At 37.8% G+C, this 18,032-nt stretch overlaps 1 protein-coding gene across 5 annotated transcripts in view; it reads left to right on the plus strand.

The window, feature by feature from the left end:
• Positions 1 to 18,032, plus strand: part of LOC128240284 (advillin-like) — a 39,174-nt gene that overhangs the window by 7,784 nt on the left and 13,358 nt on the right. The window contains exons 2-16 of one of the 5 annotated variants that reach the window (XM_052956856.1): positions 664 to 738; positions 1,116 to 1,190; positions 1,728 to 1,766; positions 6,378 to 6,574; positions 6,846 to 6,948; positions 9,336 to 9,446; positions 9,785 to 9,886; positions 10,185 to 10,373; positions 10,814 to 10,912; positions 11,245 to 11,389; positions 11,652 to 11,752; positions 12,429 to 12,566; positions 12,815 to 12,901; positions 13,791 to 13,862; positions 17,394 to 17,582. In XM_052956856.1, coding sequence (XP_052812816.1) covers positions 673 to 738; positions 1,116 to 1,190; positions 1,728 to 1,766; positions 6,378 to 6,574; positions 6,846 to 6,948; positions 9,336 to 9,446; positions 9,785 to 9,886; positions 10,185 to 10,373; positions 10,814 to 10,912; positions 11,245 to 11,389; positions 11,652 to 11,752; positions 12,429 to 12,566; positions 12,815 to 12,901; positions 13,791 to 13,862; positions 17,394 to 17,582 — 1,713 coding nt within the window. In that variant the 5' untranslated portion in view covers positions 664 to 672. Of the gene's footprint in view, positions 1 to 663; positions 739 to 1,115; positions 1,191 to 1,727; positions 1,767 to 6,377; positions 6,575 to 6,845; positions 6,949 to 7,517; positions 7,537 to 8,983; positions 9,013 to 9,101; positions 9,112 to 9,335; positions 9,447 to 9,784; positions 9,887 to 10,184; positions 10,374 to 10,813; positions 10,913 to 11,244; positions 11,390 to 11,651; positions 11,753 to 12,428; positions 12,567 to 12,814; positions 12,902 to 13,790; positions 13,863 to 17,393; positions 17,583 to 18,032 lie in introns of those variants that run through there. The other 4 variants (XM_052956857.1, XM_052956861.1, XM_052956858.1 and 1 more) reach the window with 4 other exon arrangements.

Here is an 18,032-nt window from a genome sequence, read left to right on the forward strand (position 1 = left end):
TTGACTTGTAATTAACCCAGCCCTGATTGGAATGTGAGAATAATAGTGTTTCTCCATTCAATGTAATTATCTGAATTAACTGCATTATTCTCTAATTTGAGCTCGCTGTGTCCTAATTGTATTTAAATTGAAGTTTGTGAATTGTTTTATCACCATGTTTCTGTATTTAACCAGACTTGGTCTAATTCAATTTTGTTTAATTAAAGCGGCCCATGAAAGCACAAGAGGTAAAAGAAACTGTCAAAGAAAAACCTGCAGCCCGTCAAATCTGCAACATCTGAAAAAAATGTTTGAAGTGCAAATGACAAACATTTGCCAAGCTGTTACCGGTAGCTCATCAAGTCATGTTTTTTTTATGTTCATCAAACATTAGGCAACCCGGTTGGTGACTTAATTACAGAATGTTTTTGCCGATTGATTGTCTATTGATAGCTGAAATTAAATTGCCAAAAAAAGTCTGCTGACAAACTGTTTCAACTCTGTTAATCATTAGTTTGGTGAAAACATATTAAATGTTGCCTGACCTTTACCCTATATGCTAACAGTTCCAACAATCACTTGCTGACACTCTGGCAAACTTGGAAAAACAGCTATGTGTTGGAAAGTTGAAAGGTGGTTGAATTGACATTTAAACATTGTATTTACATCCATGTTTATTTTCAGACAGACAAGATGACAGACCCAGCCTTCAAGGTTGTGAACCCTAGACAGCCCACATTCCTCATTTGGCGCATAGAGGTTTGTCACTTTATTGGTATCAATAGTTGCAATATGGAGGAAACCCAGTTCAAGAATGAGGGCATGTTGTCCTGACCTACCCGACTCACTCATTTTTGTTAGGCATAGCCTCGAATAAGGGACACTTTGGGGAGAAGAGAATGGGCTCACCACTAGCCACCATTTTCTGCTGGTTTTCTGTACTTCCCAAAGGAAAGTTTTAAACATTTAAAGCATTTACATGTTATCAAAGGTTAAGGTCATATTTTCAAATTAAAGGTTATTTTAGAAAACAACAATTCCCTCACCCTGTTTGAAACAATGAGCTTTCTGTTAAGTTCTGAGTTATAAGAGCTATAATAATATGTGAACGTAATGAAGCTGTTGTGTTTCTTCAGAAACTGAATGTGGTAGCTGTTCCTAAGCAACAGTATGGCAACTTCTTCAAGGGCGATTCATACATCATTCTCTCGGTAAGACTCTATACAATATACAAGTTCAATGATTGTAGTTGTAGTTATTTTTAATTTCCATTAGCAAATTACATAATTATTAAAAACTATAAATATTTGCCTTGTTACATCTTTGAAATTCAGAATCAGGAAGGTGCACTTCAGGTTTTCCTAATTTGGGGTAAAACTGATGCATTAAAGAGAGATTTGTATTCTGGTAGCGTACATGTCCTTGTTTAAAACATTAGCTTTCTCTCACTACTGCAAAATATATACTTGTTTTGTACCCCGGAGAATGATTAACATACACTTTTTATGTATAGAATATGCACCCATATATACATAACCATCCTACTAATTCTGTGTAGTTAAAAGCCTTTCAGACTAAAAGGTTTCATCTTTCTGTATAGATTACAGTCTACATCCTTAATTCTATACAATGACTTTTGACAAGCTGAACTATTTCAAAGTTTCCTTTGTACATTTTTCACAATTATATCCTACAAGCTTTTACTAAATATTCTGCTTTAAATATCTTCCTTGTAACCATGGTAACAGATATCTTCTTCTGGACACCGTCGGGGTGCAAGTGTACAGGTAACTATGGCAACTGCTATTGTGTCACCATAGCAGCAAGTTTCTTATTGTATGAGCTATATCCTTTTATTTTGGGATATTTTTTGCATATTTAACATCTTTGCTATTTTCGCAAGTGTATGTGTTTTTGTGCGTTGTAACATTTAACCCTTTTTCATTTAAATCAATAAATAGAATTTTTAACAGAAAATTGCGGTGATTTTGTGTTTATAAACAGTTTTTCAGAGTTTCCCCTATATTTGCTTACGCAGAATTTGCTTGTAGCATGTTTTTGTTGTGAAAGTGTGTTTCAATTTTCAAATTGTTACTGTGTCATGATGTAAACCTTTTGAAAAAAAAATACTGTAATATGTACAGTATGTGGCAATTATATTAAATTATAATCTGAATTACTAATTATAATCTGAATGGATCCAATGCTGTTGCACTGTGTAAGGGTTTTGTATTTCTACAAAGGTATTGAATTAAATATATTGTATAGAGGTTTTCTCTCTTAAAGGGACTCACTCATGTTTTCGCAAAATGCACTTTCCTGTATGACAGTGTGGCAATTAATAAAAAGTGTTAAAACTAAGATACCAAAAACTGGAAAGCTTCAGCAAATGTTAATATTTGCTCAAATATCATCAAAGACCACATTTGCATTAGCGTTAATAACACTAATGGTACATTGGTATTGGCTTTGTTGTTGTGTGATTGGTTGATAAACAATGGGTCAACTGTTCAGAACTTTGTTAAAGTAAACAACGTTGTTGACGTCATCGTTGTTAACTTTCAAAACATTTCTTACCTGCAGGTTTAATGGTTACTCTTGTGATCTGCAGTATTTCTAACAAGATTTGAGACTAAGTGTTTCAGTATTTCTTGTTTTATTTAAATATATGAGCACATTATCAATTTTTTCTTGCTTAGAAGTTAACAACAATCTTGTTAATCACATTGTTAACTTTAACAAAGTTCTGAACAATCAGCTCAATGTTATGCTATGTTATCAATGTATTGTTAAAAGGTCAAAATATCCATCTCTTTTGTTTAAGTCCTGGTGGTCTAGTGGTTTAGGTATCTGTTTTCGATTGATTTCTTGACTTTACCGGCGTTGGTTTGTTCCCCACTAAAACCAAACTTTTTTATTCTATAATTTTATTTCCATCTGCAATTTCAGTATCACAGAGTAAAATAATGATAAAATAAGTGTTTTCAGATGCATTGCCAGGAAATTCAAATTTTTGGTCCAAAAGCATGAGCAAGTACCTTTAACATAGCGTTTAATTATATTGCAAATTTGTGTCTGTTTATTATCAAATTTCTCTTAAAAAATATTTTTCGTTTCATAAGATGATATCCCATGTGGAGTCAGCCATTTATTCGCGGTATGCAATGTATGCATCTGTCTGTAACTATTCTATGCAACAATGGTTTTCAATAAAGATGTAAAATTTAATTTCATACAAGTAAGTTAAGATCATCATGGTTTGTTCAGGGTTGTTTTCGTAAGATATTTTGATATTTTTTAATTCTCTCACCGTTTACTGGCTTTAAGTATTGTAAACTTGTACTTCTTAAAGGAAGATTTAACCTACTTTCCATTGACAGCCCCCCCCCCCCCCCCCCCCCAAAAAAAATAAAAAAAAAATAAAAAATATTAGGAATAAATCGAAAAAACGAATTTATGAAATAATTTGTGGTTAAAATGAGATAATGTTTGTTATAGCATTGTAGTGACATTGTGTAGGTTTGTAACAAAGGAGAACCAGGCTTCCTTTTATTTTGATCTTAAACTTGCCAGCCTTCTTGGTTCTTAATTGTGTCCATGATTTGTAAAGTTGAATTGTTTTCTGTTTTTGTCAATGCTTTAAAGACCACATAGGCATTTTAAATATTTATGATATTATTGTACTGTGTTAGCATCAATATCAGTATATGTTTAAGTATTTATATAGAAATCAACAGGGCATAAAAGTTGGGTCTATATCGATATCTAGTAAAAATGCAAGGTGAAAACATGGTTTCTTTTCTGAATGAATCATTCGTTTATTAAATATCTTTCTTGTATGACAGATGAAGAAAGTAAGCGAGAATTCAAGCGATGTCACAACATTTTTGCCAGAGCATTGCTCTCTAAACTATCTGTCCTTCAAAAACATTTCCTAAATCTATTACATACCTATGTATTTTATCATATTTACAGCATTTTGAACAGTATTACAGATGGTTTTTATTGAATATAGTGTATTTTGTACAATATACAGAATGTACACATTAGTTATGTATTAAAGCTGTCAGTATTTCGTTATTATAGTAATAATGAGACATAGTATAAATATGGCCACTAAATATATGACTGTCTGCTTTATTGACATAAGATTTAGGGTGTCATTTTTACTGCTTGGTCGGTAATGTGTTTATAACTAATTATCTGATATGTTTGATTTTTGGAAAGCTTTTTGAACCCACGCATAACTTGAAGCCCCCGCACCATTTACCACACTGAATTCATTCATTCATCACTCATATTTTAAATAACATTGAAAAAAGCTTTCACCCGTCAAATTTTAAGAAATTTTAGTAGAAACCTTAAAATGCAGGGAAATAATTTGAAATGCAAACATTGAAACTGTTTACTATCAATATTTAAGTTTTTAACCTGACAAACTGATGAGCTGTATTAAACAAATTTGCATAAAAGTAAGTTGATAAGTTGACTTTATAATTTATCCAAAATGACAATATTTGTTCCCATAAACTCATAAAACACAGACTTATTTATAGACCATGTACAATTTCATCAATCAATGTTAATGTTTTACACGACACCATTAATGTACCTTTTAGCTGTCTTTAAGTAAGGTTGTAGGCTGTTTTCTCCGGACAATAATGATTACAACAACTATTATATATAGCTACATGTGGGCAGTTAATGAGAAATTGACAGAGAACCTATCTACACTATTGCCCCACCCTAGTGTATAATCATAAACATCCTATCAATGTATGATTTACAGACGTTCAGTTTCATGGATTTCGTCCAGCCAATGATATCACCTATTGTCATCTAAGTATTATAATGTTGAGAATTCATTTTAACATTCTAAAAAAAATAGAGTGAGCGCTGAGAGGACATATGCCAAGAAAGCTCGCTCCATTTTCTGTAGAGCACCAAAATGAATTCTTACTCTTAACAACGTGTTTGACTCTGATTAGCTCCTCCCTCTATAATGTAGTCCAGTGGTATTTCGGCTCATAATGCTTCAACCACAGTATCATTACCTGATATTACTGATACATCAAATAATTTACATAATTATAAAATACAGGTTATTAAAAACTCTCGACAAAGTTTATGACAGTAATGTTCATGTCTCTATCTAAATTACATTATCTAGAATGCTTCAAATCAAGAACTCAAACTGTGTAATAATTACTCCTGCCATCTTCTTGATAAAGAGTTTTTTGATTGATAATTGATATACCGTAATTATACATTTATATAGAAGCAAAGATTAGAGTTAATCTGACTACCCCAACATAGAACATTAATATATAGTCCTAAATTTGTAACCCTAAGACTGCGGTCAATAACAATGTTAGCGTTCTCTTTAATCAAACTTTTGAATTAGTAAATCAAATTTTTGGACAGAGCAAGTTCCATCTTTTGACTACTTCATTGAAGACTAGTCGGAACTACTTTTTGTGTTGGTGTACTACCATTAGTCATATTAAGTCAATTGAGCTGACAGGTCGTGTTCGCTGTCCTTGATTTTAACATTGAATGTGTGGGTGTGCATTGTCGGATCCACTCTCTATAGGATTGTCAAATGCCTTTTCATTTTTTAAATAGCTCATTTATTTTAAGAACGTTTTGTAATGCATTCACATTTTTATTTCAAATTTGTTTAAATCTTGTCTTATCAGCTGGACACATTATAAATCCAGTACTATTTGATAAAGAAAGTTCTGAAGTAGGTTGTTTTAATATACTAAATGATAATGCGAGGCTTGCACTTTTAAGATATAATTTATACCGACTGGAAAAGTTGTTAACCAGAAATTCATAAAGATATGAAATGTGATACAAAATTTGTGCATGAAATTTGCATTTTATGTGTATCATATTTCATGGCCAGTTAAATCATGTTTGGGTTTTGATATTAGTTCTCCTGCTTTCAGAAGATGACAGTCATGTCAGATAATTGAATGTTGAAATGTTATACTTTTCTCAAATCTTGTATGCTAAAATGAAAACAAATATGATAAAACACCTAAAATTATTATTAATAGAATTTAAGTGACATTATAAACAGAAGCTTGCATGAATACCTCCATTATGTTGTAATTAATATTATTGTGAAACACTATAAAAAGTCATGTACATGTATATACAAATAATTTTTATTGTTCATTATATCTTAAAGAATCCAGCCTAGCTAAAAATGTAATGTAGCTATATATATTTCCAGATTTTTAACATGTGATAGAATGTGTAGTTTGGCTGTCTGTCTGTCTGTCTGTCTGTTTGCCTTAGGTGTTCAGCGTTATACAAAGACGATGTCCTCAATGTGAATGAATATAACAACAGTTTTGAGAGAATTCAAATTTCTCCTTTTATTGTAGATCAAGGATGTGAAAGGCTCGCTGGACGCCCACATTCACTTCTGGCTGGGCAAGGAAACATCGCAGGATGAGGCCGGTGTGGCTGCATTTAAATCAGTCGAACTGGATGATCTTCTGGGCGGATTTCCCGTGCAGCATCGTGAAGTCCAGGGGAGTGAATCCAAGCTCTTTCTTAGCTACTTTAAGAAGGGAATCAAGTGAGTTGTCTTTATTGCAGCGGCTTTATTTCATTTATTTTTTAAATTGTGAAATTTCCAATTAAGTAAATAGGTCAGACAAACTTAGATAAAAGTAATTCACTTTGTAATTTTAATAGCGTGACTGATGATGAAGACAATGACAATCAGATGATGAATAATGATGGCCTTATATTATGTTCGTGCCTTATAATATTTGCCATATCGCAATGCACTCGAAATGTCTTCACTGCATCAAAGGACATGAACAAGCATGTTTTCTACTGTGCAGATACAATGATGGAGGTGTGAAGTCTGGTTTCAACCACGTGGACACGACCTTCAAGAAGAGACTCATGCATATCAAGGGCAAACACCATGTCAGGGTGCAGGAGGTAGGAAACATTGCATATCAAGGGCAAACACCATGACAGGGTGCAGGAGGTAGGAAACACAGTATATCAAGGGCAAACACCATGTCAGGGTGCAGGAGGTAGGAAACACAGTATATCAAGGGCAAACACCATGTCAGGGTGCAGGAGGTAGGAAACACAGTATATCAAGGGCAAACACCATGTCAGGGTGCAGGAGGTAGGAAACACAGTATATCAAGGGCAAACACCATGTCAGGGTGCAGGAGGTAGGAAACACAGTATATCAAGGGCAAACACCATGTCAGGGTGTAGGAGGTAGGAAACACAGTATATCAAGGGCAAACACCATGTCAGGGTGCAGGAGGTAGGAAACACAGTATATCAAGGGCAAACACAATGTCAGGGTGCAGGAGGTAAGGAACACAGTATATCAAGGGCAAACACCATGTCAGGGTGCAGGAGGTAAGGAACACAGTATATCAAGGGCAAACACCATGTCAGGGTGCAGGAGGTAAGGAACACAGTATATCAAGGGCAAACACAATGTCAGGGTGCAGGAGGTAGGAAACATTGCATATCAAGGGCAAACACCATGTCAGGGTGCAGGAGGTAAGGAACACCGTATATCAAGGGCAAACACCATGTCAGGGTGCAGGAGGTAGGAAACACAGTATATCAAGGGCAAACACCATGTCAGGGTGCATGAGGTAGGAAACAATTAGCATTTCAAGGGCAAACACCATGTCAGGGTGCAGGAGGTAGGAAACAATTAGTATTTCAAGGGCAAACACCATGACAGGGTGCAAGAGGTAAGAAACATAGTCTATCAAGGGCCAACACCATGTCAGGGTGCAGGTGGTAGTAAACAATTAGTATTTCAAGGGCAAACACCATGTCAGGGTGCAGGAGGTAGGAAACACAGTATATCAAGGGAGAACACCATGTCAGATTGCAAGAGGTAAGGAACACAGTAATTCAAGGGCAAACACCATGTCAGGGTGTAGGAGGCAGGAAACACAGTATATCAAGGGCAAACACCATGTCAGGGTGCAGGAGGTAGGAAACATAGTCTATCAAGGGAGAACACCATGTCAGATTGCAAGAGGTAAGGAACACAGTAATTCAAGGGCAAACACCATGTCAGGGTGTAGGAGGCAGGAAACACAGTATATCAAGGGCAAACACCATGTCAGGGTGCAGGAGGTAGGAAACACAGTATATCAAGGGCAAACACCATGTCAGGGTGCAGGAGGTAGGAAACATAGTCTATCAAGGGCAAACACCATGTCAGGGTGTAGGAGGTAAGAAACACAGTATATCAAGGGCAAACACCATGTCAGGGTGCAGGAGGTAGGAAACACAGTATATCAAGGGCAAACACCATGTCAGGGTGCAGGAGGTAGGAAACATAGTCTATCAAGGGCAAACACCATGTCAGGGTGTAGGAGGTAAGAAACACAGTATATCAAGGGCAAACACCATGTCAGGGTGCAGGAGGTAGGAAACATAGTATATCAAGGGCAAACACCATGTCAGGGTGTAGGAGGTAAGGAACACAGTATATCAAGGGCAAACACAATGTCAGGGTGTAGGAGGTAAGGAACACAGTATATCAAGGGCAAACACCATGTCAGGGTGTAGGAGGTAAGGAACACAGTATATCAAGGGCAAACACAATGTCAGGGTGTAGGAGGTAAGGAACACAGTATATCAAGGGCAAACACCATGTCAGGGTGCAGGAGGTAAGGAACACAGTATATCAAGGGCAAACACCATGTCAGGGTGCAGGAGGTAGGAAACATAGTATTACAAGGGCAAACACAATGTCAGGGTGCAGGAGGTAAGGAACACAGTATATCAAGGGCAAACACAATGTCAGGGCGCAGGAGGTAAGGAACACAGTATATCAAGGGCAAACACAATGTCAGGGCGCAGGAGGTAAGGAACACAGTATATCAAGGGCAAACACAATGTCAGGGTGCAGGAGGTAAGGAACACAGTATATCAAGGGCAAACACAATGTCAGGGTGTAGGAGGTAAGGAACACAGTATATCAAGGGCAAACACCATGTCAGGGTGCAGGAGGTAGGAAACATAGTCTATCAAGGGCAAACACCATGGCAGGGTGCAGGAGGTAAGGAAACATAGTATTACAAGGGCAAACACAATGTCAGGGTGCAGGAGGTAACGAACATAGTATTACAAGGGCTTTTTTTATAAAGCAGTCAAATTCATCATGAATGGTAAAATGTTTCAGGGTCAAACTTACTTTGTATTTACTCAGTAGGGCTCAATTTTTAGGGTCAAATTCAAAAAGAGGTCTGAATGAGATTGGATATAGAAGACCTTTTACTTGTTTGCTATCATGCTATTGCAATGATAATGTAATATATGAGCATTTTTTGCAGGTGGACATGGCATGGTCTTCCTTCAACAGTGGTGACGTGTTCCTGCTGGATCTTGGTCAGATGATCTATGTGTGGAACGGCAAGGACAGCACACGTACAGAGAGATTTAAGGTATGATTTGGAGGAAATGTTTGAAACTTTGTCGGGAATTATCATACCTTTGCATTTGAGACTTTACTACACTTACAACTATCTGGAGGTCATCATTCAGGTAACACATGCTGGTTAAATTCAACCTTTTTATCGACCAATAATTGACAAGTCATCAATTTGCATGGATTTTTGTTAGTACCAGGGAATTGGATTGTTTTCTGTCCCATGGTGTAACAAATTCTGTGTGATCACAAGTCTGGAGCAGGGCCTTACATATATGTCCGAGATGAGAGGTCAGAGGTCAACATTGTCTGTGTTATATAGGTAGTTGATATCCCTAATCTTGAATTCTTCAGGGTTTGGAACAGGCCCGTATGTACCGAGATGAGAGGTCAAAGGTCAACATTGTCTGCGTGGAAGAGGGGGATGAGAATAAAATGGCCGAGAGTGAGATCAAGGTATGAAGAGTTATATGTTTGTAGCCGGTTAACACATTTTCTGCTAAGAGTTTTAGTGCATGCATATTTATTAATGAGCAAACCTTTTTCAGAGACACTAAATTTTGCAGAACTGGGCATCAAAATCAAATGAGAAACTGCTGTGAAGTAGCTGTAAAACTTTTAGGCTTAATTTGATGTCAACAAGTTGTTAGTGATAGCCAAGTGGTTATATATAGCCAATCACACTCTTGTGGATCAGAGGATCTTGAGTTTGATTGATGCTCTGAGCTGAGTTAGTTTTACACCTACTTTACAGATGTGGGATGCCCTTATTCCGCTTGCTGAAAAGTCAGTGAAATCTGCCAGCGAAGGCGGCACAGACGAGGCTGCAGAGCGGACAAATGCATCCATGATCAAGCTGTACAGGTGTACAGAAGAGGAAGGGACATTGAAGGTCTCTGAAGTGAAATCAGGGCCCCTGGTGAAGGCTGACCTTGACTCCAGTGTAAGTGGGGTTTATGTATCATTGTTAAAGTATCAATTATTCAGGGGTCAAATGTGTCCTCCATCATTGTTGTACAGAAGCATAATGTGCAGAAAGAGAGGAACTTTAAAGGTCTTAACAATGCATATTTGGTCACGGGTAAAGTCTGGTCTTTACTCCAGTTGTAGTTGCAGTGGAAATTTCATCTAAATCATGCAAGTGTGTTATGGCTTTAAGCTCAATTGCTCATCTTGAGCCCTTATAGACAATCAAACGTCTTATTGGGAAGCTTTAAATGTTGTCCACTGGGACTGCATTCATAAAGCTTTGTATTACGGTAAAAATGTTCATATAAGTGAAAAGTTTAAAAAAGTTTTAAATGGTTTATTTCTCAAAAGAGTGTCTCTAAATTTAATGTCAAATTGAATATTTATTAATTCTTATTCACTATATGTTTGCAGGACTCGTACATCATTGACAATGGAGCAGCTGGAATCTGGGCCTGGATCGGCAAGAACTCCACCAAGAAGGAGAAGAGTGAGGCTATGAGGAATGCCCTGGTAAGGGGATATGTAAAATATCAACAACTTTTATATAGATGTCCTGATGTTTGTGTATAAAATGGTTTAAGGCATGCCCAAGGGGATTTGTAAATAATATGAGGATAGAGGCCAATGGGCGACTGAGTTTTATCAAATATTACCAAAGTAGAGAGAGATTCTTTATTTCCTCCAATTTGAAAAGACTTGTTAAATATGAAAACAATAATGAGGTATTAGTGATGACCTCGTCAGTGAATAATACATTTAACATGTAGATTTTTGTATGCCCTGATGTATGCATAATTAAATAGAAAAAGTGAGATCATGAAATTTAACATTTTATTTTTCAGGGCTTTATCAAGAAGAAGGGCCTTCCTAACAGTACTAGTGTTACCCGCATTATTGAGGGAGGGGAGCCATCAGATTTCAAGTCTCTCTTTAAATCCTGGCCCATGCCCGTGGCCACAGGCAAAGCCTACAATAACAACAAGATTGGTAGGATTTCTGTTTGATTTAGGATGTACTTTAAATATGTCTCTTAATGTCTTGGTAATAAAAAAATGATGAGGGGGAAAAAGTAGGATTAAGGTTAAGTTGGCACGGCAAGATACAATGCAGAGCTTTATCAACCAACTTTTAAAAAACTTAATGGGTAAAAAAGTGCCATCCACCACCTGAAACATGAGTAGAATTATTAATGTAATATTTAACTTTGCAAATTTTCTTATTTTCAAAACCTTTTGGCCATTTATTTCAGCAAAGACAGTTCAGACCAAGTTTGACGCGACCACCCTTCACAGTAACACAGCCCTGGCCGCTCAGACACAGATGGTGGATGATGGCACAGGAAAGTGTGAGGTAAGTGAGGGATGATGGATGTACATTACATGAAGTTGACTGATACATATAAGATGACCAAACAAATGAGATGACCTACACAGATATCTTGTCAATGCAAGTATCATGCAATCACTTTTTGGTTTTGGAATAGTTATGATATATATCTCGAAAGTTATGACTTTATAAGTAAGGGAAGGCAGAGTTTAATTGATTTTGCGATTTTATTTGATACACTGAAGTGAAATTCTTGATCTGAGGAAATTTTGTCATAGACTCACTGCTAAGATGGCTACTAAATCCTTTTACTTCCTTTGCATCAAAAGTTTGATAGTCTCTGCGGTAAAAAAGTACATGCATGATCAAGGATCTTCAGGTTGTCCAGCTAACGCAGTGGTTTACGCACTCACTTCTCAGCTAGACGACCCAGGTTTGATTCCCAGCCTGTGAGATTGGTTTAGTGGTCACCAAGCTGGACAAGTGGGTTTCTTCTGGTTTCGCCCATAACACAAGACCACTCTCTCACATTACACTTTGCCAAGAGTGATTTATATGATGTTGTAATAACTTGTTTCACAATCGTTGTAAAATAAATAAGCTTTAACTAAATTCAACTAATAACCTACACAAAATGTTGAGGTACAAGCATGAAGTAATTGAGGGAAATTTACGTGAACTGGTCAATGTCTATTTCCAGATCTGGCGTATTGATGATTTTGACATGAAGCCAATCAGAAGCCAGGACATTGGCCTGTTTTACGGAGGGGATTGTTACGTGATCCTCTACACGTATGAAGTGAACGGCAAAGAGAACTATATCATCTACTACTGGCAGGTAAATCATTGACACCTGCAGTTGTTTTTTTTACCTCACCTGAGAAACAAAATGCCAGCTTTTGTTTTCAGTTGTTTTGGGCATCAACAGATTGCTTGTTAATTGGTACTCTTAAAAGCCACATGTTTACCCTTTTTTGGTTTTTCATGAAACTGGTCAGAATTATTGGCCTTTTTCAACCTATTCAAAAAGTGTATAAAATATTGGATTTCTGGATAAGTAATATACTTTATTGTACCATTTCACAGGGATCCAAATCTTCATCAGATGAGAAAGGAACGTCCGCTCTGAAGGCCGTGGAGCTTGATGATAAACTAGGGGGCGCTGCTGTACAGGTGAGATATATAGCCCCACTTTCACAAAATATCTCAAGTGTCTGACAAGTTTCTGATTTCATTTTGCCAAAATTATGACTTAAACTTGATTTAACTGGATATAAATAGTTTATAGTGATTATCATAGAAAACACTCAGATCTCCTCCAAATGGGAAACTTCTACAAACATTACCTTGATAAGGACATACCATTGTTTGAGAAATTGTGGCTTGGATCGCTTGTTTAACTGCGAAACTAGATTGCTTTATTGGTGAATGAAGAGCAGGGTTTGGAATTAAGAGGTGTAGTAATGTAATTACGACGCCAAAAGGCCTGACTCACACATGTATAACAAAGTAGGAGTGCTTTATGGTTTTTTGCTCACAAAAAAACCTTATGTGTATCATGTATTTGCAAGTTTTACGCAATTTTGTTCATCATTATTACTTTGCATAGCTTAAAGGCATCACACCAAACATGTCGCACAAATCATGAAGTCATTTTTATGCTTCGCTGCATTGTTGTCTAATACTGCAAGCTGGATGTACTATACATTTTTTTCATTTTCAAGAGCATTTCCTTTATTATTGTCTATACATAAGCTCCACTATACGAACGATAGTAGGTGCAGCTTAACTGTTCAGAAACTAGCAAGCGGATAAAAAGAAAATGCTATTCACTTATAAGGCATACTATTATTAAACTTTGCCCTTGACAACAAGGTACTAAACAGTTACATCATCTACTACTCTCGTGCTGAAAATTATTCATTGGTGCTCAAGCTATGTGAATGACTATGGCAATAGTAACTTTTCTTACAGTACCGTATATATTTCCTAAGCTATGTTTACTTTAATTCTTGTGTATATGTTGTTTTGTGAAGAGTAACAATCATTGTATATGTTACAGGTGAGGGTTGTCATGGGGAAGGAACCTCAACACTTCATGGCCATGTTTGATGGGAAAATGATCATCTTCTCCGTAAGTTGTACACATTTACATCATATCTTATATAGGGTAAATATTATGTGCTATGGTAAAGTCTCAGCCCTACCTTTCATGTTTTTTATGCCCCCTTTTGAAAAAAGTGGGGTATATTGTTTTGCACATGTCGGTCGGTCGGTCTGTCTGTCTGTCGGTCGGTCGGTCGGAATACCAAATGGTTTCCGATCAATAACTTGAGAACGCTTTGACCGAGGGACCTCATACTTGGTATGTGTATTGGTCATCACCAGCAGATGAACCCTATTGATTTTGAGGTCAGTGGGTCAAAGGTCAAGGTCAGTGTGACCTTTACATGAAAAACGGTTTCCGATCAATAACTTGAGAACGCTTTGACCCAGGGACCTCATACTTGGTAGGTGTATTGGTCATGACCAGCAGATGAACCCTATTGATTTTGAGGTCAGTGGGTCAAAGGTCAAGGTCAGTGTGACCTTAACATGAAAAACGGTTTCCGATCAATAACTTGAGAACGCTTTGACCCAGGGACCTCATACTAGGTAGGCTTATTGGTCATGACCAGCAGATGAACCCTATTGATTTTGAGGTCAGTGGGTCAAAGGTCAAGGTCAGTGTGACCTTTACATGAAAAACGGTTTCCGATCAATAACTTGAGAACGCTTTGACCCAGGAACCTCATACTTGGTAGGTGTATTGGTCATGACCAGCAGATGAACCCTATTGATTTTGAGGTCAGTGGGTCAAAGGTCAAGGTCAGTGTGACCTTAACATGAAAAACGGTTTCCGATCAATAACTTGAGAACGCTTTGACCCAGGGACCTCATACTAGGTAGGCTTATTGGTCATGACCAGCAGATGAACCCTATTGATTTTGAGGTCAGTGGGTCAAAGGTCAAGGTCAGTGTGACTGTAAGCTGAAAAAAGGTTTTCTGATTGTCCATATTTATGCCCCCTTTTGAAAAAAGTGGGGTATATTGTTTTGCACATGTCGGTCGGTCTGTCTGTCTGTCTGTCTGTCTGTCTGTCTGTCGGTCGGTCGGAATACCAAATGGTTTCCGATCAATAACTTGAGAACGCTTTGACCGAGGGACCTCATACTTGGTATGTGTATTGGTCATCACCAGCAGATGAACCCTATTGATTTTGAGGTCAGTGGGTCAAAGGTCAAGGTCAGTGTGACCTTTACATGAAAAACGGTTTCCGATCAATAACTTGAGAACGCTTTGACCCAGGGACCTCATACTTGGTATGTGTATTGGTCATCACCAGCAGATGAACCCTATTGATTTTGAGGTCAGTGGGTCAAAGGTCAAGGTCAGTGTGACCTTTACATGAAAAACGGTTTCCGATCAATAACTTGAGAACGCTTTGACCCAGGAACCTCATACTTGGTAGGTGTATTGGTCATGACCAGCAGATGAACCCTATTGATTTTGAGGTCAGTGGGTCAAAGGTCAAGGTCAGTGTGACCTTAACATGAAAAACGGTTTCCGATCAATAACTTGAGAACGCTTTGACCCAGGGACCTCATACTAGGTAGGCTTATTGGTCATGACCAGCAGATGAACCCTATTGATTTTGAGGTCAGTGGGTCAAAGGTCAAGGTCAGTGTGACTGTAAGCTGAAAAAAGGTTTTCTGATTGTCCATATTTATGCCCCCTTTTGAAAAAAGTGGGGTATATTGTTTTGCACATGTCGGTCGGTCGGTCGGTCGGTCGGTCGGTCGGTCTGTCGGTCGGTCGGTAGGAATACCAAATGGTTTCCGATCAATAACTTGAGAACGCTTTGACCGAGGGACCTCATACTTGGTATGTGTATTGGTCATCACCAGCAGATGAACCCTATTGATTTTGAGGTCAGTGGGTCAAAGGTCAAGGTCAGTGTGACCTTTACATGAAAAACGGTTTCCGATCAATAACTTGAGAACGCTTTGACCCAGGAACCTCATACTTGGTAGGTGTATTGGTCATGACCAGCAGATGAACCCTATTGATTTTGAGGTCAGTGGGTCAAAGGTCAAGGTCAGTGTGACCTTAACATGAAAAACGGTTTCCGATCAATAACTTGAGAACGCTTTGACCCAGGGACCTCATACTAGGTAGGCTTATTGGTCATGACCAGCAGATGAACCCTATTGATTTTGAGGTCAGTGGGTCAAAGGTCAAGGTCAGTGTGACCTTTACATGAAAAACGGTTTCCGATCAATTACATGAAAAACGGTTTCCGATCAATAACTTGAGAACGCTTTGACCCAGGGACCTCATACTTGGTAGGTGTATTGGTCATGACCAGCAGATGAACCCTATTGATTTTGAGGTCAAAGGTCAAGGTCAGTGTGACCTTAACATGAAAAACGGTTTCCGATCAATAACTTGAGAACGCTTTGGCCCAGGGACCTCATACTAGGTAGGCTTATTGGTCATGACCAGCAGATGAACCCTATTGATTTTGAGGTCAGTGGGTCAAAGGTCAAGGTCAGTGTGACCTTTACATGAAAAACGGTTTCCGATCAATAACTTGAGAACGCTTTGACCCAGGGACCTCATACTTGGTAGGTGTATTGGTCATGACCAGCAGATGAACCCTATTGATTTTGAGGTCAGTGGGTCAAAGGTCAAGGTCAGTGTGACCTTTACATGAAAAACGGTTTCCGATCAATAACTTGTTTATTTTCTTATATAGTAGACAGTAGAAATTTATATGTCACTAAATGCATGAGTTGAAGTATCAGTTTTCAGTGAACATCTAGTTTAATTATGCCCCCCTTCGAAGCAGAGGGGTTATATAATTGCTTTGCACATGTCGGTCGGTCTGTTGGAAGACCAAAGCTTGTCCGAGTGATAACTCAACAATTCCCGGACCTATGGTCATCAAACTTGACATGAAGATTAGGTATGACCAGTAGATGACCTGCCTCATATGCATCCAATGACAAATCAGCTGTCATTTCAGTCCATGCATATTTCATTCAATTGTCCAAATATTTCTGGCAACTTGGCGCTCAGGGGGCATAATGTTTGACAAACATCTCTTGTTATTTATTAGTATAAACTTCATCTTATGCCATCTATGGAACTAAGGGCTATTCCAATAAAACATACAACCCACGGAGGAAGGCAATTATTTAAATAGTATATAGGTGGGTGTCTTTTATCACTAATTTGGATCCCGAAAGGGTGAATTTGCTTCTGTAGGGGGGTGGTATATTTTAAAAGTGTCTACCCCCTGGGGGTTATTCATGTATGTTTAATGGAATAGCGCTAAGTGTATCAAAGTGTTCCAGGTAATAAATACACAGCACAGTTTCTTTAGCATTTTTGAGCATCATAAAAGTTTAATCTATGGTTATCAAATCCAATGTTAAACCTTCATATGCCACGTACAACCAAGTATGTGTTTTAAAAGTTTGTATAAAATTATTCAACAATAGTTTTTCCATTATGTAAAAATGGCTCTGAGGACTCTTACATGCTCCAAGTGAGAGGCTTGTCATTTATTAACCATAGAAGACCAGTTATTGAATTGTCTTGATAATTCACTCTTTTACAGGGAGGTCATGCCGGATGGACCGGTGGCCCCAGTAATGAAGGCCCTGGTGACTCCTACATGCTCCAAGTGAGAGGCACATCCATTCTCAACACCAAGGCCATTCAGGTTCCAATGGAGGCTGCGTCACTCAACTCTAATGACACGTTTGTGGTCTTCCTCAAAACTGCCGTCTACATCTGGTGTGGAAAGGTAAGGGCTATCTTCCGGCATGTTCAAGTGTAGTACGGGGCAAGTACTTTGTATCAAGACCATGAAAGTCCCATTAATACATTGTTTTAAAGATATTCATGATGTTTTGTTTGTGGTCACCAAGCTGGACAAGTGGGTTTCCTCTGGGTACTCCAGTTTCCCCCACAACACAAGACCACAATCAACTGTAAAATTGTGCCAACAAGAGTGATTAATATAATGCTGTAATAACCTGTTTGCAATCGTTGTAAAATAAATACGGTAAGTTTAAACTTAAATTTGATAATTCATTTTTATGGAGCCTAAAGTCACATGATATGTTATATGATAAAGCGTATGGATGATAACATTATTATGCGATATTATGTAGTGTTTCGATAATCAATCATGATTCTACCGCGATATTATGTAGTGTTTTGATATTCAATCATGATTTTACCTTGATATTAT

The sequence above is a fragment of the Mya arenaria genome, chromosome 7 (genome assembly GCF_026914265.1).
Source record: "Mya arenaria isolate MELC-2E11 chromosome 7, ASM2691426v1".
NCBI lineage: Eukaryota > Metazoa > Mollusca > Bivalvia > Myida > Myidae > Mya > Mya arenaria.